Source organism: Empidonax traillii, unplaced genomic scaffold, assembly GCF_003031625.1.
Source record: "Empidonax traillii isolate 1590-97213 ecotype Southwest subspecies unplaced genomic scaffold, ASM303162v1 scaffold1079:size189651, whole genome shotgun sequence".
NCBI classification, from domain to species: Eukaryota; Metazoa; Chordata; class Aves; order Passeriformes; family Tyrannidae; genus Empidonax; species Empidonax traillii.
In genome coordinates, this window is record NW_020956272.1 from 43996 (window position 1) to 63380 (window position 19385).

Here is a 19385-nt window from a genome sequence, read left to right on the forward strand (position 1 = left end):
AGCCAGGGAAAGGCACTGTCCTGTCACGGGCTCCGGGGTCACCACCTGCAGCCAGCGCTGGAGAATTCTGTTCCCTCGGGGATCAGCTCTGGCTCTTCTCCCCTGTGGGACTCGGATCCATCTTCACAGGGACCTGCTGCCACTGGAGGGAACTGGCTGTGGACTGGAGAGCCCAGGGGTGCAGAGCTCTCTTGGAGCTCTCCATCCGTTCTTCCTCCCTCACCCTGGGAGATGGGAAGAGGAGCCGAGTCCCTGCTTTGTCCCACTCCCCCCACCTTGCAGCAGAGTGGGGTGGGATCATCCCTGTTCCCCCTGTGGGGCTGCTCTGGGATGTGCCCCAGCTCCTGGTGACGCTGGCACCGTTCCCAGCTGGGGGCCAGGGCAGTGAGCCCTGTGATGGCCCCACAGCAGCACCAGGACCTGGACTGGGAGCTCATCCCGGTTTTGGGGCAGAGCAGCCCCCATCCCACAGTGGGCAGCAGGAAGGAGGGAGTGGAGGGAGGCCTGGGTGTCCCAGCTGCTTTGTCAGAGCGTGTGAGCACCGATGCCAGGAGCTCATTGCCCTGGGAGGAGGCCAAGCCTCCCGAGAAGCAGGTGCTCTGCAGCCCTTCCCAGACCCCTTTGTCCCCAGTGCTCACCCCACGGACTGTGCCATCCCTGGAGTCCCCAGCTCTGCCCATCCTGCTCTCCCTCACACACAGGGAGTGGGTTTGCATCCTCCCCTCTGCAGTGTCACCCCCAGGACCCCCCAGCACCCCCAATCTGGGGGGCCAGAAGGGGCTTTGCTCCCATCCCTATGGGAGGGGTCCCAGCTGCCCCGGTGCCACCGGCCCCTCTCCCCACCCCGCAGCCCTGCAGCTGCATTCCAGGCCTGCAAAACTTACTGGAAATCCTGTAGATGCAAATCCTGGCCTCCAGTCCGTGCCAGGAACTTGAGCTGCAATCCCGAGAGGGCAGCAGGCTCCGAGCACTCAGGCCTCCCCCTCGCCATCCCCTGGCCTCTGGAACCCTCCTGAAGGTCTCACCAGAGTGGGGAGCACCGGTGGCTCTATGGGACCCCCACAGCTGGGCAGGTGGGGGTCAGAACCAGCGAATCCTGGGATGGCTTCCCAAAACCTCTGCTGGTTCTGACAGTGGCTGGGGTTGGTGCTGTGTTGATTCAGACTCCCTGGCTCCACTCCAAGCCCTCCCAGCTCCAGGCTCGATGGAGGTTCCCAGGGTTTGGGCAGGTGGTAAGGTGTGGATGGGACCTGCCCACTGCGAGCAGTGACCCACAGACCCGGGAATGAACCACCTCCCACCTGCCCTGGGTCACCTCAAGCGAGTGCCCACCTTGGTCCAAGTCCTTCCCAGGTCACCTCAACCCTGCCCCCTCCACAGCCCCGAGGCTTTAATCAATCCCAGGTGAAACCCAAACCTCCTCCCGAGGGGAATACGCTGAACAGAACGCAGCGGGATGAAGGTCAGGAGCATCTGCTGGGGGGTGAGATGAGCTGGGGGGACGCTCAGGGGGCTGTTCTCCTTGGGGAGAACGTTTTGGGGGGTTCTGCAGGGGTTAGGGATGGAGGGGAGCACAGAGGAGATATTGGGATTCTCCAAAGGTGTGAGAGCATGTGGATGCTGCCAGGATGGGGTGTTTGCCTCTGGCTTGCTTGGAAAGGGGATTCCCAGCAGCCTGCCTCAGTTTCCCTGCTGCTGGTGGGAGGCTGTGTGGAGCCGAGGGGAATGAGGTGGGAGAGCCAAGGGCTGTGGGTAGTTGGCCAGGAGAAACTCAGAGCCTGGCTCAAGGCTGAGTCCGTGGAGGATGGGTGGGTGTGGACGTGGGATGCTCCATCACCTCCAGAGGTGCTCCATCTCCTCCAGAGATGCTCCAACCCGCCTGGGTTGGGCAGCTCACTCTCACCCGGGGATGCTCCACACCCCACTGCCTGGGATGCGGTGTGGGATGCGGTTTGGGATGGGATTCGGTTTGGGATGCGGTTCGGGATGCAGCTGCGGTGTGGTGTGCGCTGCTCACTCCCGGGATGCTCCACACCCCGCGCCGCAGGACACCCCCAGTCCCCAGAGACCCCGCGGGGTCCCCTCACCGGACCGGGGGGGTACCCGCGGCTCATCCCCCCCCCCGCCCCATCCCCTCCATTCCCAGGGGGTGCCGCCGCCTCTCCCGCATCCCCGCATCCCCCTCCCGGCGCCCGCCCCGTCCCACGGAGCCCCGGGGGCGGGGGCCAGGTACAGCGGGGCGGGCCGGGCCGGCGGGGGAGGCGGCGGGGGAGGGCCCGGCGGCGTTGGCGGGCAGCTAAAGGCAGGTGATCCCGGGAGCGGCCCCGGGCTGGCTCGGGGGTCCCGCGCTGGCCGGGGCCATGCGGCGGGCGGCGGCCTGAGCGGGGCGGCCATGGCCGGGGAGCGGCGGGCGGCGCTGACGGCGGTGCGGACCGAGGGCTCGGGGACCCCCGCGGGCGGCCCCGGCCCCGCCGGCGGGACCCCCCCACCGCCGCCTCCCCCGCCCCGCCGCCGGGGGCTGCTGGCGGGGCCGCGCCCCGGGGCCGCCCCCCGCCCCGCCGGGGCCCCGCGCTGCTGCCGCCGCCGCCTCCAGAACTGCCTCTACAACGTGCTGGAGCGGCCCCGAGGGTGGGCTTTCATCTACCACGTCTTCATGTGAGTACCGGGAGGGGGGTGGTGGGGGTGTGGGTGGTCCGGGGGGTCTCTGGGGCGGCCGGTGCCGGTGGGGCGGCGGGGAGCGGGCGCTGCCGGGGGAAGGAGCGCCGGGAGCACCGCGGGGCAGCCGCCGCTCCCTGTCGGCACCTCCGGGCTCCGCCGGAGAAGTTTCTCCACCGGGAGCGTCCGGCGGGGGGGACGCACCGGTTCCTGCTCCTGCCACCGCTCCCGGTGCCTCTCCCGGTCCCGGTGCGATGGGGGGATCCACCACTCGGGGGGATCCCGGGCAGGGCGAGTCCTGCGGCGAGTCCGGTGCGAGGAGCTGAGCTTGTCCCTGGGGATGGGATTCGGTCCCCTCGGTGCCCCGGATCCCCTTCCCGGTGGCACCGCAGGGAACCGGGTCACCGTCCCGCTCTGCCGCTGTCCCAGGCCGGGGTCTCTGAGCCTGGGAAGACCCTCAAAGGCAGGAGCCGCCCGAGGGGTGACCGGCAGGTCTGGGTGGGATCAGGGACCCTGTCCTGTCGTGCGCTGGGACAAAGCAGAAGTGCCAGCCCAGCACCCTCACAGCCGTGTCCGGCTGGGACGGGGAGAGTGGGGGTGTTCTTGTCCCTGCTGTACTCCGGGAGCTGTGCCCGTTCCTGGGTCACTGTTGGTCCCCAGCACTGGAGCATCCCTCCCCGGAGCTGGAGAGAGCCCGGGATGCTCCCAGGAGCACACCTGCTCCCTGCCCTGCTCAGTGTGTTTTCCCAGGCACTGTGGTGCTGCTCCAGCTTTCCTTGCTGGATTTGAGCATCCAATGGCTCTTGCCAAGCAGAAGCCTCTCCAAGACGAGCAGGCTCAGCTCGGGGCTGGGGAGCAGCTTCATCCCCTCAGGGTTTTTTTTCCTCAGGGGGACATAACAGGGCTGCAGAGCTGGGACATCCATAACCCCCTGGGAGGCTGTAGGGAGACAGGGAGGCTCCGTGCTGGGGGGTTGGTTTGGATTTCCCAAACCTGGGACCCCCTGCTCTGCTCCGGTGGCACTGCTGGGACCCCGCCAGGACGTTGCTGCCCCAGCCCTGGGGAAGGGGGGTGTTTTCCCTCCCTGCCTCGCTGTGTGCCAGGTGTGTTCTTGGTGCCCCTCTCTGAGAACACGAGCCCAAACGTTGCCTCCTTCCCTCTCCCCCCGCGGCGCCGCGTCCTTACCGGGGGTGCGTGAGCTGGAGCTCGTTAAGAGGCAGGAAAATGGGTCTTGCCTAAGTTAGCACATCGAGCTGGCAGGATGAATTTGTCACTGGATAAAAGGGCACCTGAGCTCCCCAGGGAGCCGCCAGAGGAGCCCGGGGCCCATTTGTAACGCCTGCGACACCTCCGCAGTGGGCTCCCGCCAGAATTCCTGCGTGGAAAATACCACCCTTGGAAGAGCTTCTCCTGCAAGGAGTGAAGAGATGGCAGCCAAAGCCCCTGCCAGGGGAGGGAATCAGACTTTATGGCGTAGGTGCTCACGGGCTGTGGAACAGAGATGCTCCTGCTCGTCCGTGCCCTTCACCAGTTCATCCTCACGATTGGAGCGTGTTTTGCCCCAGAACCAACCGAGCAGCTCCTCCTGCAGAGCCCACCGAGCCCCTCCAGACCCTGCTGGGCCTGGCCCCGGCTCTTGGGTGACAGGCTTGGTCCCACAGGACGTGCAGAACAGAGAGAAGGGGCAGAACATCTTCAGCCTTCACTGGGGAGGGTTCATGTTCACCCGCTCACTTCATTTTAGGGCTGAGGCAGCTGCAGGGCAGAGTCCTGCCAGGGACCCCCTGACGCTTGTGGGAAGACACCGCAGTGGGTGCAAGGTGTGGACATCTGTTCTGTGAAGCCTTTCCTGTAACGTTGCTCATTTCTGGCTTCTTCCAAGTTATGCTGTGGGTTTTTGTTTTTTTTTTTCTCTCCCACAGCAGATGGGAGCTGCTAAGCTGTTGCAGTGGTGTTGAAGTTCTCAGGAGTGATTTGTGTGCCTCGATACCTTTTTTTTTTTATTATTTTTCCACAAAAGAGGAAGAAGTTGTCACCCCTGCTTGGGGGGGGTAACTGAGGCACGGGGGGGATGGAGCCCCCAGCCCGAGGTTGGGGCAGTGCTGGGGGCAGAGCCATCCCCGGAGTGGCGGCTGCGCTGCCTCCTCCGGGCAGCCTTGGCTCCGAGGCAGGGCTGGGAACTGCTAAAATGGAAATACCCGCTGAGAAGTGACGCGTTTCCCTCCCAGGAGCAGCTCGGGGCCGGGAGCAGGAGCCGGGCTGAGCCCATCCCGTTTATTGACCAACTTCAGCCCCTTTCTGTCGGCAAATTGATCCCAAATAACTCCTTGAACCAGGGCTGGGTGGTTTGGCGGCTGCACCATCTCTGCAGCCCCCGAGCCTGCTGCCAGCTCTGCCTGATGGGCTGGGTGGGCTTGGGGACGCTCCCGTGCTCCAGGGAGGGGGTGGTGTGGACGTGGGTGCCCGTGCAGGTGGAAGGCCAAGGTTCTGAGGTGTGTGGTGTTGGCTGGCCACCCCCAGCCCCTCCAACCCCACGCTGCCCACGGCCCAGCCAGGCTCCCAAAGCCGTGCTTTACCCGCTTGGAATGAGACTTTCTAGCCCTGGAGCTTATGGAGGAAATCCAGGAGTGAGCCCAGAGCATTAACCGAAAGGCTTTAGAGCCAGAAGGCAAAATATCAACTTCCTTTCCCAATCTCCTCCTCATTAGCCAGCGGGAAGGCTGTTCCCTGCTCCCAGCAGAGCTGCCGTGGGCTCCTGCCCTTGGCACGGGCACGGACGAGTGTCCCATCAGCGGGCGCTGCCCTGCCAAGGGGTCTCCTGCAGCCTTGGAGCTGCACCACCCAGCTGTCCAGGTGTCCATTTCCAGCCATTCCTGCTGCCCACCGTGCCTTGTCCCTGCAGCAGCCCCTCCTCACCCACTGGCCCCCCCACGGCGGCTCTCGGTGCCAGGCGGGGTCTGGGAGCTTGTACTGATGGTTATGAAACGGCTCCTGGGTGCACCAGGAGCTCAGCTCAGCACTTTTCCCCATTCCTAGAGGAACACTTTCATACAGAACAGTTTAACCTGGAGCAAATTAGGGAAGACTGAGCCAGCAGCACCAGTAACAACCGCAATCCCCTGCCTGGAGCAGTGTCCCCCCTGCCAGGCCCGGTCGCCCTGCCTGTGGTGTTGGTGGCGCCTTGCCTGGGTTTTATTTGCCTTGTGGAAGTGTCACCCTGTGCCTGTGGCAGGGAGGGGACAGGAGCACAGATCTCTATCCTTGTCCTTGGTGTGTGTTTGGTGCTGTTGGATCCCCATGGATGTTGTGGGGACAAAAGGATGGCAGATCCTGTCAGAGCCCCAGGGGCAATCCTGGCCCTGGGTGAGTGGTGCCAGGCAGGGCTCTGCTTGGCTCAGGGCTGGCCGGGCACTCTGGGGCTGTGGGAAATCCCAGTTGGCTCGGGGCAGCAGGACAGAGGGGGCGGGATGTGTCCCCTGTGCTCTGGGCAGGGACAAGGGTGCTGGCAGCTCATCTGTCCCAGAGCATCCCTGTGCTCTGATCCTGCTATGGCAGAGGGTCTGTCACCCCAGAATTGTGTCCCCTCCCTCATCACATCCCTCCACCACTGCTTGCAGAGCAGGAAAGCGCTTCCCTGCCGTGCTGGGAATGCCACTGTGGTCACTGCCCGCAGCAGCCCCAAATCCCAGCCCTTGCCATCCCACCCAGGACTGTTCAGAGGGCTGGAGCCCTGGCTGCTTTGCAGGGAATCCGCTCCATCCCTGCTCAGTGCTGACCCTCCACCGCCTGCCGCTCGGAAAAACCTCACTTCAAACTCTGGGCTTTTAACTCGTCCCCCCTGCCCAGCGCTGGGGGGATACCACGGCCACAGCCAGGGGGGCTGGAGGCTGTGCCCCCTGTGCCCTTTGAGGGCTGGGCCCCGCTGGGTTTGAAACGGGAGCTGGTTTGGGGGCACTGCCAGCGGCAAGCGGAGCCGGCGCAGCACTTTCCCCGGCCCGGCGGTGTCACCGGGGCATAAAATTAAGCGGCTTCGGCGCAACCTGAAACTGTGCATCGATTTTCCTTCTCGGCTTTTTCCCTTTTGCTGCTCCTGTCGGACCCACCCCCCCCAGCCCAGGGCAGGAGGTGCCAGTTTGGTGAGGATGCTGGTTTTGGTGAGGCGTCCCGATGGTGGGGATGGAGGGGCAGCCCCATTGCCAGGGTGAGGCAGGGCTGGTGCTGGGTCACCCTGGAGAGCTTTTGGGTCTTTGTCCCCCTCTGGCAGTGACCCAAACCTGCCCCCTCTGCCTGTGGGTGCTGCTGCCCTCCCTGCTTTGGGGGTCCCAGCCTGCCTGGACTTCTTGGGGCCGCTCATGTCGCTGTGCCCCAAACGTCCCCATCCCTCTTCGGGTGCTGGAGGAGGGTGCCAGCCCCGATCCCTCTCCTGGGGTGCAAGGCTCAGCGGGCACCGGAGGTGCGCTGGAGAACACTCTGGTTTCTTCCCCCCCCCCCCCCGCCCCCTCTCCAGCCCAGCTCTTTGCCAGATGATTCAAGAGCAAAACTATCTCGGCTGCTCCGTGTGAGTGTCTTGGCACCGTCCGCAGGAGCCTTGTGACCGTGCTCCCCGTGGGGACCGTGGGGCCGGGGGGTGCTGGGTGGCACTGGGGTGCAGACACGTGCCGTGCCAGGGGGATGGGCAGTGCCATCAGCAGGATTTGGCTGCCAAAGAACAAAGGTGCTGGGGCCCTGCGTGTGTGCTGCGGGACGTCATCTGGACGTCACCCCGCTGCCGTGGGTGCTGACGGGTCCCTGCCATGGGATGCAGCCTGAAGGCAGGCTCTGCATCCCAGCTCAGCTTCCAGGCTCTGTCAGGGCACTGGGAACACCCCGTGCTGCCTCATCCCTGGGTGTGGGGGGACAGGAGGGCTCTGGGAGCAGTGCCCTTCCTCTGCTGCTGCTGATAACCGGGCTGGGGCCGGGCTCTGAACGTGTGCTGGGGCTTGTGGTGTCAGAGCTGCAGCGAGGCTGGACGGCTCCTGGCTCCAGCCCTGGTTCCCCTGACCGTGGGGAAACACTCGGAGCTTTTCTGCTTCTCTTCTCCGCGGCGTGGGACGGACCCTGCCATGGTTACGGGCGCAAACAGGGCCGCTACACCCCGGTTATTTATATCCCCCGCAGCAGACAGGCCTCCTGCTCCACCTCTCCTGGAGGGCTGCTGGGGCGAGGGACGGGGATTTATAGGACACGCTGTTTATACAGCTGCAGAGGGGGCTCGGGGAGCCGGACCTGGCGGGATGGGGAGCATGGAGGGTGAAACCCCCTCGGCATCCCCACCAGAGCTGGGCTCGGGCAGTTGTGGTGTAAACGGGCACAGCCGTGGGCACGGCCCGGGCACCATGACAGGGCCAGGCTTGGCCGGGGAAGGGAGTCGTGCCTTTCCCGGGGCCTGTTTGCTCGCTCGTCCCACGGCCGGGCTGTTTATCCTGCGGCGCGTGGTGTTTTCCTTCCGCTGAGTTATCGCCCGCGCCCCCAGCTCGGGGCTTCCCTGCGGGGCAGGGCAAAGCGTGGGGCCTGCCAGGGCACTGGGGGGCACAGCTGGGCAGGCTGTTTCATCCCCATCCCACTGCACAGGCTCCCAGGATCATGGCCCATCCGCAGCGGGCACAGCTTGTCCCCGGTGCTACCCGTTTGCCCGGTGGTGTTTGGGTGGGCACCAGGTGACAACTGATTGCCCCCTTGCCCAGCACAGCTCTTCACCATCCCGGGGCCAACTTGGCCCTGCTTCCTCTGAGCTCAGCAGCTTTCCCAGCTCACCTGTTCCTCTGCCGGATGGGGCAGCAGCAGATGGCAGAGTCCACCCTAATGAAGATTAATGGGAGGAGATTCACCTGCTCCGTGCCGGGCCCCTGCCGCGTTTTAATTATTATTTTGGGGAGGAGCGTTGCTGCAGACGGGCTCTGCTCCCGCCAGGTGAGAGCAGCAGGAGGGGTCCATCCCTGTGCCCAGGCTGCTGGTGGCACATCCCCTCCCACGGGGGGCTGTGTGCTGGCAGGGAGGGGTGTGGGACCCCATGGGGAGGGAGCTGGACATGGGAAGTTTGTCGGGGAGAGGTGAAACACCAGCTCAGCCACATCAGCACCTGCTCCCTCCATTCCCTGGGATGCTGGAACAAGGGAACAGGGAGACAGCGAGGCTACTGCTGGGTGTTATCCCTCTATCTCTGCCTTCTCCCCATTTCCCTGGTGGCATTCCTTGTTTTTTAGGCCCCCTTGGCAGGCGGGCAGAGCAGTGCATTGGGGTGGGGAGCCTGGCACTGTGGTGTTTGATGGAGGGGTCGCTGTGGGATACCCCTTGCAGTGGGGTGGAGCTGCTGAGAGCAGCGTTCCTGCCCCTGAGGAAGGGGGGAATGCTGGTTCCCGGCTCCCTGTGCTGCCTCCAGGCATCTGACCCTTCCCTAAGCCGCTTAGACGCTGCCAGCAGCCTGGATGGGGCGTTTGCCCAGGCTTTACCAGTTAATTCCTAGCAGGTGATGTGTTCCCAGGAAGTTTCTTTCCCAGCCAGCCCCGTGGGGCCTCTCATGCCCCGTATCCTTCACCAAATCCCGTGGGATGCCGAGGGGGCCGGGTGGGAGGCATCCCCACCCCGGCGGGGCAGGTTTCCAACACGGTGGGTGACGTGTGGGGGCTCCAGCTCGGTGCCACAGTCAGGGCCACCCACAGCAGGTCCCCATGGGATCAGCGCGTGCCCAGGCCCCGGAGACCCCCCCCCTGTCGCCGCTCCCTGGATGAGGAGAGAGGCACAAATCTTTGCAGGCTGGGAGATTTCTGCCTTCTCTTCTGCTTTGTGCTTCGCCGCCCGTGTAATTGCCTGCTAAATCCTGCTTGGATAATCTTTATTGCTGATGATGCACAAAGCTGAGAGCTCTACCCCGGGCCGTGTTTTCCTGCTCAGCCCGGTGCCCAGTGCTCCCTGCCCGCAGCACAGGGGCACTGCTGTGCCCACAGGGGTTAATTCCAGAACTGCTGTGCCAGAGGAAAGGGCCCCCATTAATAATTCAGAGGGAGAAGGAACTGGCTCCAACCTTCTGCCTTGTGGGTGGGGAGTGCCCGGGAGAGGAGCATCGTCCTCTGCGGCGAGGGCAGGGCGGTGACAGGGCTGGGACACCCCTGGCCCCTTGGTGCCCGTGGGTGTGTGGCTCCAGCTCTCCCTCCTCCATGCTCTGTGTCCAGCACTCCTCCTGTTCCCAGGGGTTTCTCTGCTGTCGGTCCCATCTCCAGCAGCATTTTGGGGGGAAAGCACCCCACCTGTCCCCTTTAGGCTGGGCATTGAGTTTTGGGTGCTACTCCCCACCCCCACTGTGGGGTGACAGTGCTGATGGGTGCCCACCAGCTCAGGGACAGGGTGCCAGGGCCACTGCCAGCCTCAGCCAAGCCACCCCAGTGCTGCCCAGTGGGACATGGGTTCCCGGAGCCGGCTCTGACGGAGCGGTGGCCCTTTGCCGTCACGTGGGCCGGTGGCACAAGCCCTCCACTTTCCTTTTTTAGAATAGCTGGATCAGGGGAAAAAAAAAATGTATTTTTGGAGTTTCATTTGCTTCAGCTTCAGAGTCTACTTCTTTTTTTTTTTTTTTTTTTTTTTTTCCCCCTCCTTATTTTAAATGGGCCAAAGCCCCTATTGCCTGAGCCCGGCACTCAGGGATGAACAGCCCCAGAGCAGCTCCCTGGGGACTCTTCCACCAGGTTGGCTGTTCCCAGGTTGTCCCCATGTCCCTGGCAGGTCCCCACGATGGCAGTGGTGCTGGGGACAGTCTGAAGGAGCTCTGGTCCCCTTTCTTCAGCAGCAGAGCTCTCCACGGTGTGGGACCCCTTCCTGCCTTTAATTAATTAAAGAGCGGGCAGGGCCGAGGTGGAGCCTGGCACTGAGCCCCACGGCTGCTCCCGGGCTCCCCAGTGGCTCCATGCCACCATCTAGGGGCAAACTGCGTCCCTGGTGCCTCAGCCACTGCCGTGGAGGTCTTGGCTGGGGGGTTCAGGCTGCGAGTGGGGGGCAGCACTGTGGGCTGGGCTCACCTGGCTGCCCCAGTGCTGGGGCCCCCCGACCACCCTGATGCCCTCACTGACACTCTCCCCTTCCAGATTCCTCCTCGTGTTCAGCTGCCTGGTGCTGTCGGTCTTCTCCACCATCCAGGAGCACCAGAAACTGGCCAACGAGTGCCTCTTCATCCTGGTAAGTGATGCAGGAGCAGGGCTGGTACTTGAATCCCCCCTCTCCACAGTGCACCCCGAAAGACTCGGACGAAACTCCTCCGACCCTTTCCCAGCCCGGACATCACCGATGATCCAACGAGGGCAGCCCCTCTGGCACGCTGGGGTGGCTTTGCCGTGGGTGTCCCCACAGCTCAGGGGGGTCCATCCCCACTCACAGCCGCTCTGTGCTGCGGAGAGGCATCAACCGCTGGAGAAGGCAGGGCAGGAGGGGCTAAAAAAGGCAACTTTCCCCCAAACTGTCAGAAAGAGCTGACGCGGGACTTCTCCCGAGTGATGGAGACTAAATTGGGAAGGTCCTTGTGACTTTCCTGCGAGTAAGCAGAACGGGGGCTTGTTTGTGCGAGAGGTAGGAGGACAATGCTGACGGTGGAGGAAAAGGACCCAGCTCAGAGCAAGGCAGGAGGGCCGGGATCCTCAGACAGCCCCGACGGCTGCGGCTCCCGTCTCGCTGCCCCCATTCCCCCCGGGACGGCTCCCGTGGCCTTGGGGGGGGGCACCACTGCAGGTCGTGCTGAGTCCCCCTGCCCACCTGACCCCCCTCTCCCCCCCAGGAGTTCGTCATGATCGTGGTGTTCGGCATGGAGTACATCATCCGCGTCTGGGCCGCCGGCTGCTGCTGCCGCTACCGGGGCTGGCGGGGACGCTTCCGCTTCGCCAGGAAACCCTTCTGCGTTATAGGTAACGGGGGGCTTCGGGGGGTGGCAGCGTTTGGGGGGAGCCCCACGCCCCCGACCCACGTTTCCCTCCCCCCGCTCCCCACCAGATTTCATCGTCTTCGTGGCCTCGGTGGCCATCATCGCCGCCGGCACCCAGGGCAACATCTTCGCCACGTCGGCGCTGCGGAGCATGCGCTTCCTGCAGATCCTGCGCATGGTGCGCATGGACCGCCGCGGCGGCACCTGGAAGCTGCTGGGCTCCGTCGTCTACGCCCACAGCAAGGTGAGGAGGCACCGTCCCGGTGCTTCCCCCTACCCTCTTGAGCCTCCCTCACCCCTCGTGCCACCCCCCACCCCGCAGGAGCTCATCACCGCCTGGTACATCGGCTTCCTCGTGCTCATCTTCGCCTCCTTCCTCGTCTACCTGGCCGAGAAAGACGCCAACGTGCAGTTCGCCACCTACGCCGACTCCCTGTGGTGGGGCACGGTAAGCTCGGCCGCCGCTGCCCTCCCGGCCCCGGGAGGGGACCACGAGGTTGGGATGGGGCCGCGGGGGGAGAGCTCCCTCCAGGCCTCGCCCTGCTCTGCCCCCGGGCAGGTCACGCTCACCACCATCGGCTACGGGGACAAGGCGCCGCAGACGTGGCTGGGCCGGATGCTGGCGGCCTGCTTCGCCCTGCTGGGCATCTCCTTCTTCGCCCTGCCCGCCGTGAGTAGGGCTGGGAGGGGGCAAACCCAGCCCTGTGCCCGTCCCAGCCTCTGCCAGCGCCCACAACCCCGTCCCCTCCCATCCCCAGGGGATCCTGGGCTCCGGCTTCGCCCTCAAAGTGCAGGAGCAGCACCGGCAGAAGCACTTCGAGAAGAGGCGGACTCCGGCGGCAAACCTGATCCAGGTAGTGCCTGCAGGAATTCCCAGGAATGCTCTGCCCCCTCGTCTCCTCTGCCTGCCCCTGCCTGCTGCAGGGAGCACCCCCACTCCTGGCCCCATGTCCAACGCCTGGCTCCTTTATGGTGGGCTCTGCGGTGGCCAGGGGGGATGGAGGGGTCGGTAGGGGGGTCTCACCTCCCAGCTGATCCAGATTGCTGTGGTGTCTCTCCCTGCAGGCTGCCTGGCGCCTGTACTCCACTGACATCAACCGGGCGTACCTGACAGCCACGTGGTGTTACTACGACAGCCTGCTGCCCACCTTCAGGTAGGAAGGTTGGGGCAAGGGCTGGGGGGCTGCCAGGGGGGTCTCTGTGGGGATGAGCAGCCTGGGAGGCCAGCAGGGACCGTGTGGAGCCACGGAGGGTTCGGTGGGGTCGAGCAGCACGGACACTCTCCTTGGCCCTGGATCGCTGGAGCACGGCATGTGCTGGAGTGTCCAACTCCCTCCTCTGCCCTCATCATCCTCACAGCATCCAGCACTCATCCCACCCTCTCACCCCATCCACAGCCTTCCTCCAGCACCACTGTGGGGAACAGGATGATGTCACCAGCCATAGGAGCCAGCTCTGAGTGCGGACCCAGATGGATGTGGTGGGATCCAGTGGGAGCCCCATGTCCCATCCCTGCAAAGTTCTCCCTCCTATGGCCCCTGGGATGTAGTTGGGTGGATCAAAGAACCTCCAGGGCTTTTCCAGACTCTCTCTGTGTCCCCATCACCCCGAACTCACCTGGGTTTGCCTCCCCTGGGCCTCATCCCTGCCTGTGCCTCCTGCCCTGCTCCACCCAGGTGTTCCTTTGCAGGGACAAATTCATTTTTCTTCTTCTTCCAGTTTTTATTTTTACCAAAGACAGGGCTCTGAACAGCCCAACAGCGAGTCCCTCTGGTCCCTGACTGAGGAGATGCAGCTTCCCAAGCATCACCACAGAGCCTGGGATCACGGGGGGCTTCACCTGCTGGGCCAGGAGCCACTTCCCCTGCAGTGGGGAGCTGAGATAGAGCCAGACTCAATCCCTGTTGGATCTGAGCTTTCCCCTCCTGGCTACTCCAGCTGTGCCCAGATCCCTGGATCTGCTGGTGGCAGGTTCTCCTGTCCCCATCCAAGGGGTGTCCTGCCTGTCCCTGCCTGACCCACCCCTCTCAGCACAGGTCCAACCCCTCCTTTCCGTGGGACCCTGTCCCAGCTCCCCATCCCCATCCCTCCCCAATGCCTCATCCTGCTGTTAAGAAACCGTCTTTTGAACAAAAATGCTGGTTTTTTTTTCTTCTTGCTTTGCCTTGGTTTTGCTTTGGTTTGTCCTCAGGACCCAGCGCTGCTCAGCCTTGGTTTGCTCACCCTGTTTGCTTTGGAAAATTTAATTTCTCCTTGTTTTTATTTCGCCCTGACCTCAGAGAGCTGGTCCTTATGTTTGAGCACTTGCACCGAGTTCGCAACGGAGGATTTAGGAACTCAGAGGTGAAAAAATTGCCCGACAGAGCCCCACCAACTTATCTCTCCTACACCCCTGCCCAGAAAAGCCTGGCCACGTGTCTAGGGGAAAGGTAGGAGGGGACAGCCCCCCGTGTTCTCCCTCCTCTCTGCTCTGTCTCCTCTGCTCCTCTGTGTCCTCCTGCGATGCCACCGTGGTGCCATCACTGCCAGGCCGGACCCCAGCCATGCCCACAGACCCAAACTGGCCCTGCTCCTCCACTCAGCGCCGTGCTGGGAGTCCATCCTGCTCCTGGCACTGCTTCCAGCACTGCTCCCTGCTCCAGAGTGGGCACCTTTGGTCCTCAGGGACAGACCCTGGGCTGTTGTATCTTTGTGAAGCCCCTTTTTCATGTGGCCACAGCACCTGGACCGGGCACAGGGGCACCAACCATGGCAGAACATACCCTGGCAGAGGCAGCTCTGCCGTGTTGTCGGGATGGGGCCGTGTGGCCTCGCTGCAGAGCCAGGCAAGGAACAAATCCCAGAGCACTGGCACACTGGCACAGGGCCCTGGGCCAGCGGCAGGGTTAGGTGGGGCACTCCCCGTGCCTCAGTGTCCCCTGTGCTGCCAGATGTGGCACAGTGTGGGGCTTGGGGGGGACCTGCTCCCCCCTGACACCCAGGTGAGTCTGGGCTCGGGGGGCTCCTCCCTGTGGCAGCACCGGGCTGGGCTCGGTTGTCCTGGTGAACAGGGGAAGGGCTGCAGCCCTCCCTTGGGGGGGCCCGAGCCCCCCATCTCCTCCGTGAGCATCATCTCTCATAACATCTCATCTTCTCTCTCTCCTCCCCTCTCCTGCTCACCCCACTCCTCTCCATCCCTCCACCTCCCCTCCAAAACCTCCCGTGTCCCCCCCCCAAGCTGGAAGGAGGAGGACGTGCAGCCCCACAAGTGTTTACGGCTCAGGTAACGCTCTCCCCCGGCGCTGGGCGGGGAGCGGGGATCGCGGGGGTCACCAGCGCCCCCTCCCACCGCTCGGCACCGCGTGCGGTCACCGAACCCTTCTGGCGGAGCCGCGGACCCGGACCAGGTGCCGTGTTTATGCAGGACCTACACAAACCATCCTGCCCGTCCCCCCAAACCCCACCCCGGCAGAGGCGGTGCCGTGGGTCCGGAGCAGTGGGGGAATCTCAGCGATGGCACGCCGGGTCCCTGCGCCCACGTGCCCGGGGGGTCGGGAATGTGGCCCGGGATGCTGTGCTCCCCCCCCCGTCCCACGGCCACGGCTGACTCTCTTTTCTCCTGTGTCTCTGCCCTGACCCTCCAGCCCCATCTTTAGTGGTAAGAGGAGGCTCTTGCAGACCTGGGGCACGTGGAGACGGAGGTACCGTGTCCTTGCTGCCTGCCCATCCCGACGGAGAGTGGGACCGGGAAGGGCGGGGTGCATGGTGCTCCGTGCCTGGATGCCTGCAGACTGCAGCCTGGAGAGGGGTGGGGAGTGAGGCAGAGCGGGGAGAGGCCGAAGAGGGGGGTCGTTCTGCAGGGCAGGGGGGTCTGTGCATGGCCTGGGCCGAGCTGTCTCTCCCCACTGTGCTCCCACAAATAGTTCCCCCCCATCGTGCATTGTGGGTGGGGGTGCCAAATCCAACCGACTGATGCACTCAGAATCACTCCATCCCACCGCTGTCCTGCAGCCTGGTCCCTCAGGACACGGCCATTCCCTGGACCAGCAGCCTGCATGGGGAAGGGCTCTACCCCTGCCTCCACCCTGCCTGTCCCCCTGCCTTGCCCTGTGACTCCTGCCCCAGGAAATCCAGGAGTCTCCCCAGACACCATGGAGCCTGTCCTGCAGCATGGGTGGGATTTGCTCCTTGTCCTCCCTGGCTTTGGAGTCCCCCCCCTGTGCATCCCCTTGGCCTCCTGAGGCTCGAGCTGTGCTTGGGGTCCCAGGTCGTGCAAAAGGCAGCATCAGGTGGTGTTTTTGTGTAGGTCCTACATAAATGATGCCTGGTGTTTCCCCCCAATCCAGTGGAGTGGCTGGTTTTGGGAGCAGAGCCCATGTTAGGGCAGGAGCAGAGCCTGGGTTAAGTGGTGCAGCCTGGAGGAGGAGGAGGAGGGTGCAGGGGCTTGGCCGGGTATCCCTGGTATGCCCTGTGCCAGAGGGGGGGTAGCAGGAGCAGGGCTGCTCTGCCAGTGGCTCTGCCACATGTCCCCTGCTGCCACACCTGTCTATCCCCACTCTGCCTGTCTGTCTGTCACCTCCTTTCTCTGCTCTTGGGACAAAAAAAAAAGATGTTTAGAGGAGTTAAACCCCAGAGCTGCCCCTGCTGTGGCACCGCCTGCTCCCGGCCTGGCTCGTGCCCGTCGTGTGCCAGGAGGCTCTCCATGAGCTCAGCACGGCCACCCCCGCCACGGTGGGCACCACGTGTGCCCACTGTCCCCATCCCCACCCCCGGTGACACCGCCCCCCTCTCCTCCCCACCCCCCCGCTGTCCCCCCGCAGCAACAAGATGGGGCTGAAGGAGCGGATCTGGCTGAGCAGCTCCCAGCGGCAGGGCAGCCGCGGCCGCCAGCAGCTGGGACCCCCCCTGCACCGCTCCCCCAGCACCGAGGACGTGGCCGAGGCCTCCAGCCCCACCAAGGTGCAGAAGAGCTGGAGCTTCAACGACCGCACCCGATTCCGCGCCTCCCTGAGGCTCAAGCCGCGGACCCCAGTTGAGGGTGAGCCCTGGGACTCACTGAGTAGTCTGGGACATGATGTGGGGGGGGGCTGCAGGTGTTTTTGGGGGGGCAGATGGGTGGCAGCCCTTGATCTCTGCCATCCACCCGCTCTTGGCACCCGCAGCCGACTGCCCTCCGGAGGACAGCGGCGAGGAGAAGGGCTCCCACTGCGACCTGACCTTCGAGGACATCATGCCGGCAGTGAAGACCCTCATCAGGGCTGTCAGGTGAGAAACCATCCCCTCCCACGTCCCCAGGCACCCCCTGCCCCTCCCCAGTGCCCCGCAGCCAGCCCGGGTGTCCCTGCAGGATCCTGAAGTTCCTGGTGGCCAAGAGGAAGTTCAAGGAGACGCTGCGTCCCTACGACGTCAAGGACGTCATCGAGCAGTACTCGGCCGGGCACCTGGACATGCTGGGCAGGATCAAGAGCCTACAGACACGGTGAGGTGCCCTGGGGGGGGGGGGGGGTTCCCTGGGTCTCCCACCACGGGATGAGGTGCTGGCCCATCGCTGTGGGTGGGACACATTCCTAGAGCCCTCTGCCCATCCCTCGTGGCCTCAGGGAATGACGGGCTCTGCCCCTTCCTTCCCTGCCAGCGTGGACCAGATCATGGGCAGGGGGACCCTGGCTGTGGACAAGAAGGTGAGGGAGAAGGGGGAGAAGCCGGCGCTGGAGATGGAGCTGGTGGACGAGCTCAGCATGATGGGGCGCGTGGTCAAAGTGGAGCGGCAGGTCAGGAGGGGACACCCCCAGGGAATGCACCCCCATCCCTTTGGCACCCAGGGGACAGGGGAACCAGGATTCCCATGTCCTCTGCTGGGGGGAAAAAGGGCTCAGCCCCACTCTGCCCTCCCCTGCAGGTGCAATCCATCGAGCACAAGCTGGACCTGCTGCTCGGCCTCTACTCCCAGTGCCTGCGCAAGGGCTCCACGAACTCCTTCAGCCTGGGCGCCGTGCGGGTGCCACCCCACGAGCCCGACATCACCTCCGACTACCACAGCCCCGTGGACCACGAGGACATCTCGGCCTCCGCCCAGACCCTCACCATCTCCAGGTCGGCCAGCGCCAACATGGACTGAGCAGGAGGCAGCGGGATGGCCCCTGCCCGCGCGGGGTGGGGGGCCGGGGGCACGGTGGCACCGCCAGCCCCGCCCAGCCACGTCCCTCACCGTGTCATTGAGCCAAGTCTTCCCCTGTGGGGGCACGGCTGAGCGGGGTGCCCGCTCGGGGGGCGCAGTGGGAGCCAGTGGCACGGCCAGGCTGCAATCCTGGCATGCTCCTGCCCTTCCCGGGGCATGAAACCCTCCCTGAGTGCTCCCCGTCTCCTGGGCTTTGGCTTGTGCCCCAGTCCCAGCTCTCAGGACATGTCCAGCTCCCCAGTGGGGTCCTGCAGGGTCCCCCCCGGCACCGAGCTGGGGTCACCACCAGCTATGCAAGGTCCCACCTCCCTCCTGCTGCCGGGGACTGTGGGGGCACAACCCAGTGTGGTTTGACCTGCATCGCTCGGGGGGCAGGGCAGCAGCAGGGCCCCCCCAAGCTTGGGGAGTGGGGGTCTGTCCCCCCCCCTCACCAGGCTGCACCTCTCTAGAAGCACAGCAGAGCCTTCTGCCTGCCCGTGCATGCTCCCAGGGTAATATATATATAGGAGATATATATATATATATATTTATGCAATAATGTCTTAATATGCAACAATCCCCCGGGAAGAGCAACCTGAGGGGACATAGGCAATAAGCAACCCCCCTGCCAGCTCACAGGGCTGGATCCTGCTGTCTGTGGGGGCCCTGGAGGTCCTGGGGGCCAGGTGAAAAACCATCACCCAAGGGTGGCCCTGGAGCTGGGCAGGGGCCACAGAGGGGGCAGAGATGCAGGCACAGGCGCTGTCCCCAAGGAGCATCCCTCCCTCTGTGTCCCAGCACCTGCTCTCGCTTAGAGGATCCCCTCCCTGCCGGGTCCTGTGGTGCTCAGTTTGTCCCTCCCCGTGTCCCTGTCCCCTCCGTGGTCCGGGGAGCATGGGCCGGGCCTGGGGGGGTGACAGCCTGGTGGGGACAGGGGGATCTCCTTGCATGTCACCTGCAGCAGAGCCACGGCAGCTCCTGTGCCGCTCCCATCCCAGTCCCAGGGCTGGTTCCCAGTCTGGCAGCGCTGGGCTGGGCCAGGCTGGAAGCGATTGTGGTCGTGCCAAAGTTTGCCAGGCTGCAGCTGGTGGCTGCTCCTGCCCAGCCGGGGGTCCTGGGGGTGGGGGGGTGACACCCACGGTGAGGGATCTGCCCTTGGCTGGCAGGATCCCACCAGTCCCCTCTCTGGGCTTCGGACCGTGGGATTTGCATCCTGTTTTCCCGAGCCCACCCCCCCACCGTGCCTCTGGCAGTGGGGACCCCCAGCCCTGCTCGTTTTCTGGCCTCCTTAGTGCATGTGGCCGGCACGGGCCGTGCCAGAGCTGCTTGCAGCCCCCCTCACCTTGCTCCTGCACCGCCCTGGCCCCCTCCCCTCGCCCCGGGGGTGGCACACAAGGGGTGGGTGGGTGCCTGGGGGTGGTGCCCGGCCGCGGGGCGAGGGTGCATGTGACAGCTTTGCCCGCAGCCGCACGCAAAAGGAACTAACTCGTAGGACCCTCCCCGGGGCTGGCTGGTCCCCGCGGACCTCCCGAGCCAGCGGTAGTTACCTCACTCGATTAAGTTATTAACTTATTTGTTTCATTAAAATTTGGAGTAGAGGCTGCCCGCCTGACTCTGTGCCGGCTCTCCCGAGAGGTGGCACTCCAGCCCCGC

General features: G+C 64.5%; 1 protein-coding gene across 1 annotated transcript; it reads left to right on the top strand.

Annotated features, from left to right (window-relative positions):
• The first annotated feature begins 1456 nt into the window (after positions 1 to 1456).
• KCNQ4 (potassium voltage-gated channel subfamily Q member 4) lies at positions 1457 to 17791 on the top strand. The gene is made up of 16 exons (XM_027904709.1): positions 1457 to 1462; positions 2147 to 2655; positions 10770 to 10860; positions 11453 to 11579; positions 11665 to 11840; positions 11919 to 12044; positions 12129 to 12266; positions 12355 to 12450; positions 12662 to 12750; positions 13876 to 14025; positions 14814 to 14858; positions 16396 to 16613; positions 16738 to 16840; positions 16923 to 17054; positions 17211 to 17346; positions 17475 to 17791. The coding sequence occupies exons 1-16, from the start codon at positions 1457 to 1459 to the stop codon at positions 17691 to 17693; spliced, it is 2361 nt and encodes a 786-aa protein (XP_027760510.1). The 3' UTR covers positions 17694 to 17791.
• Positions 17792 to 19385: the final 1594 nt, after the last annotated feature.

Coding starts and splice junctions, on each gene's coding strand:
- KCNQ4 (XM_027904709.1), top strand. Junction 12,045..12,128: donor ACTCCCTGTGGTGGGGCACG/GTAAGCTCGGCC, acceptor AGCTCCCTCCAG/GCCTCGCCCTGCTCTGCCCC. Junction 12,751..13,875: donor AGCCTGCTGCCCACCTTCAG/GTAGGAAGGTTG, acceptor CCCTGACCTCAG/AGAGCTGGTCCTTATGTTTG.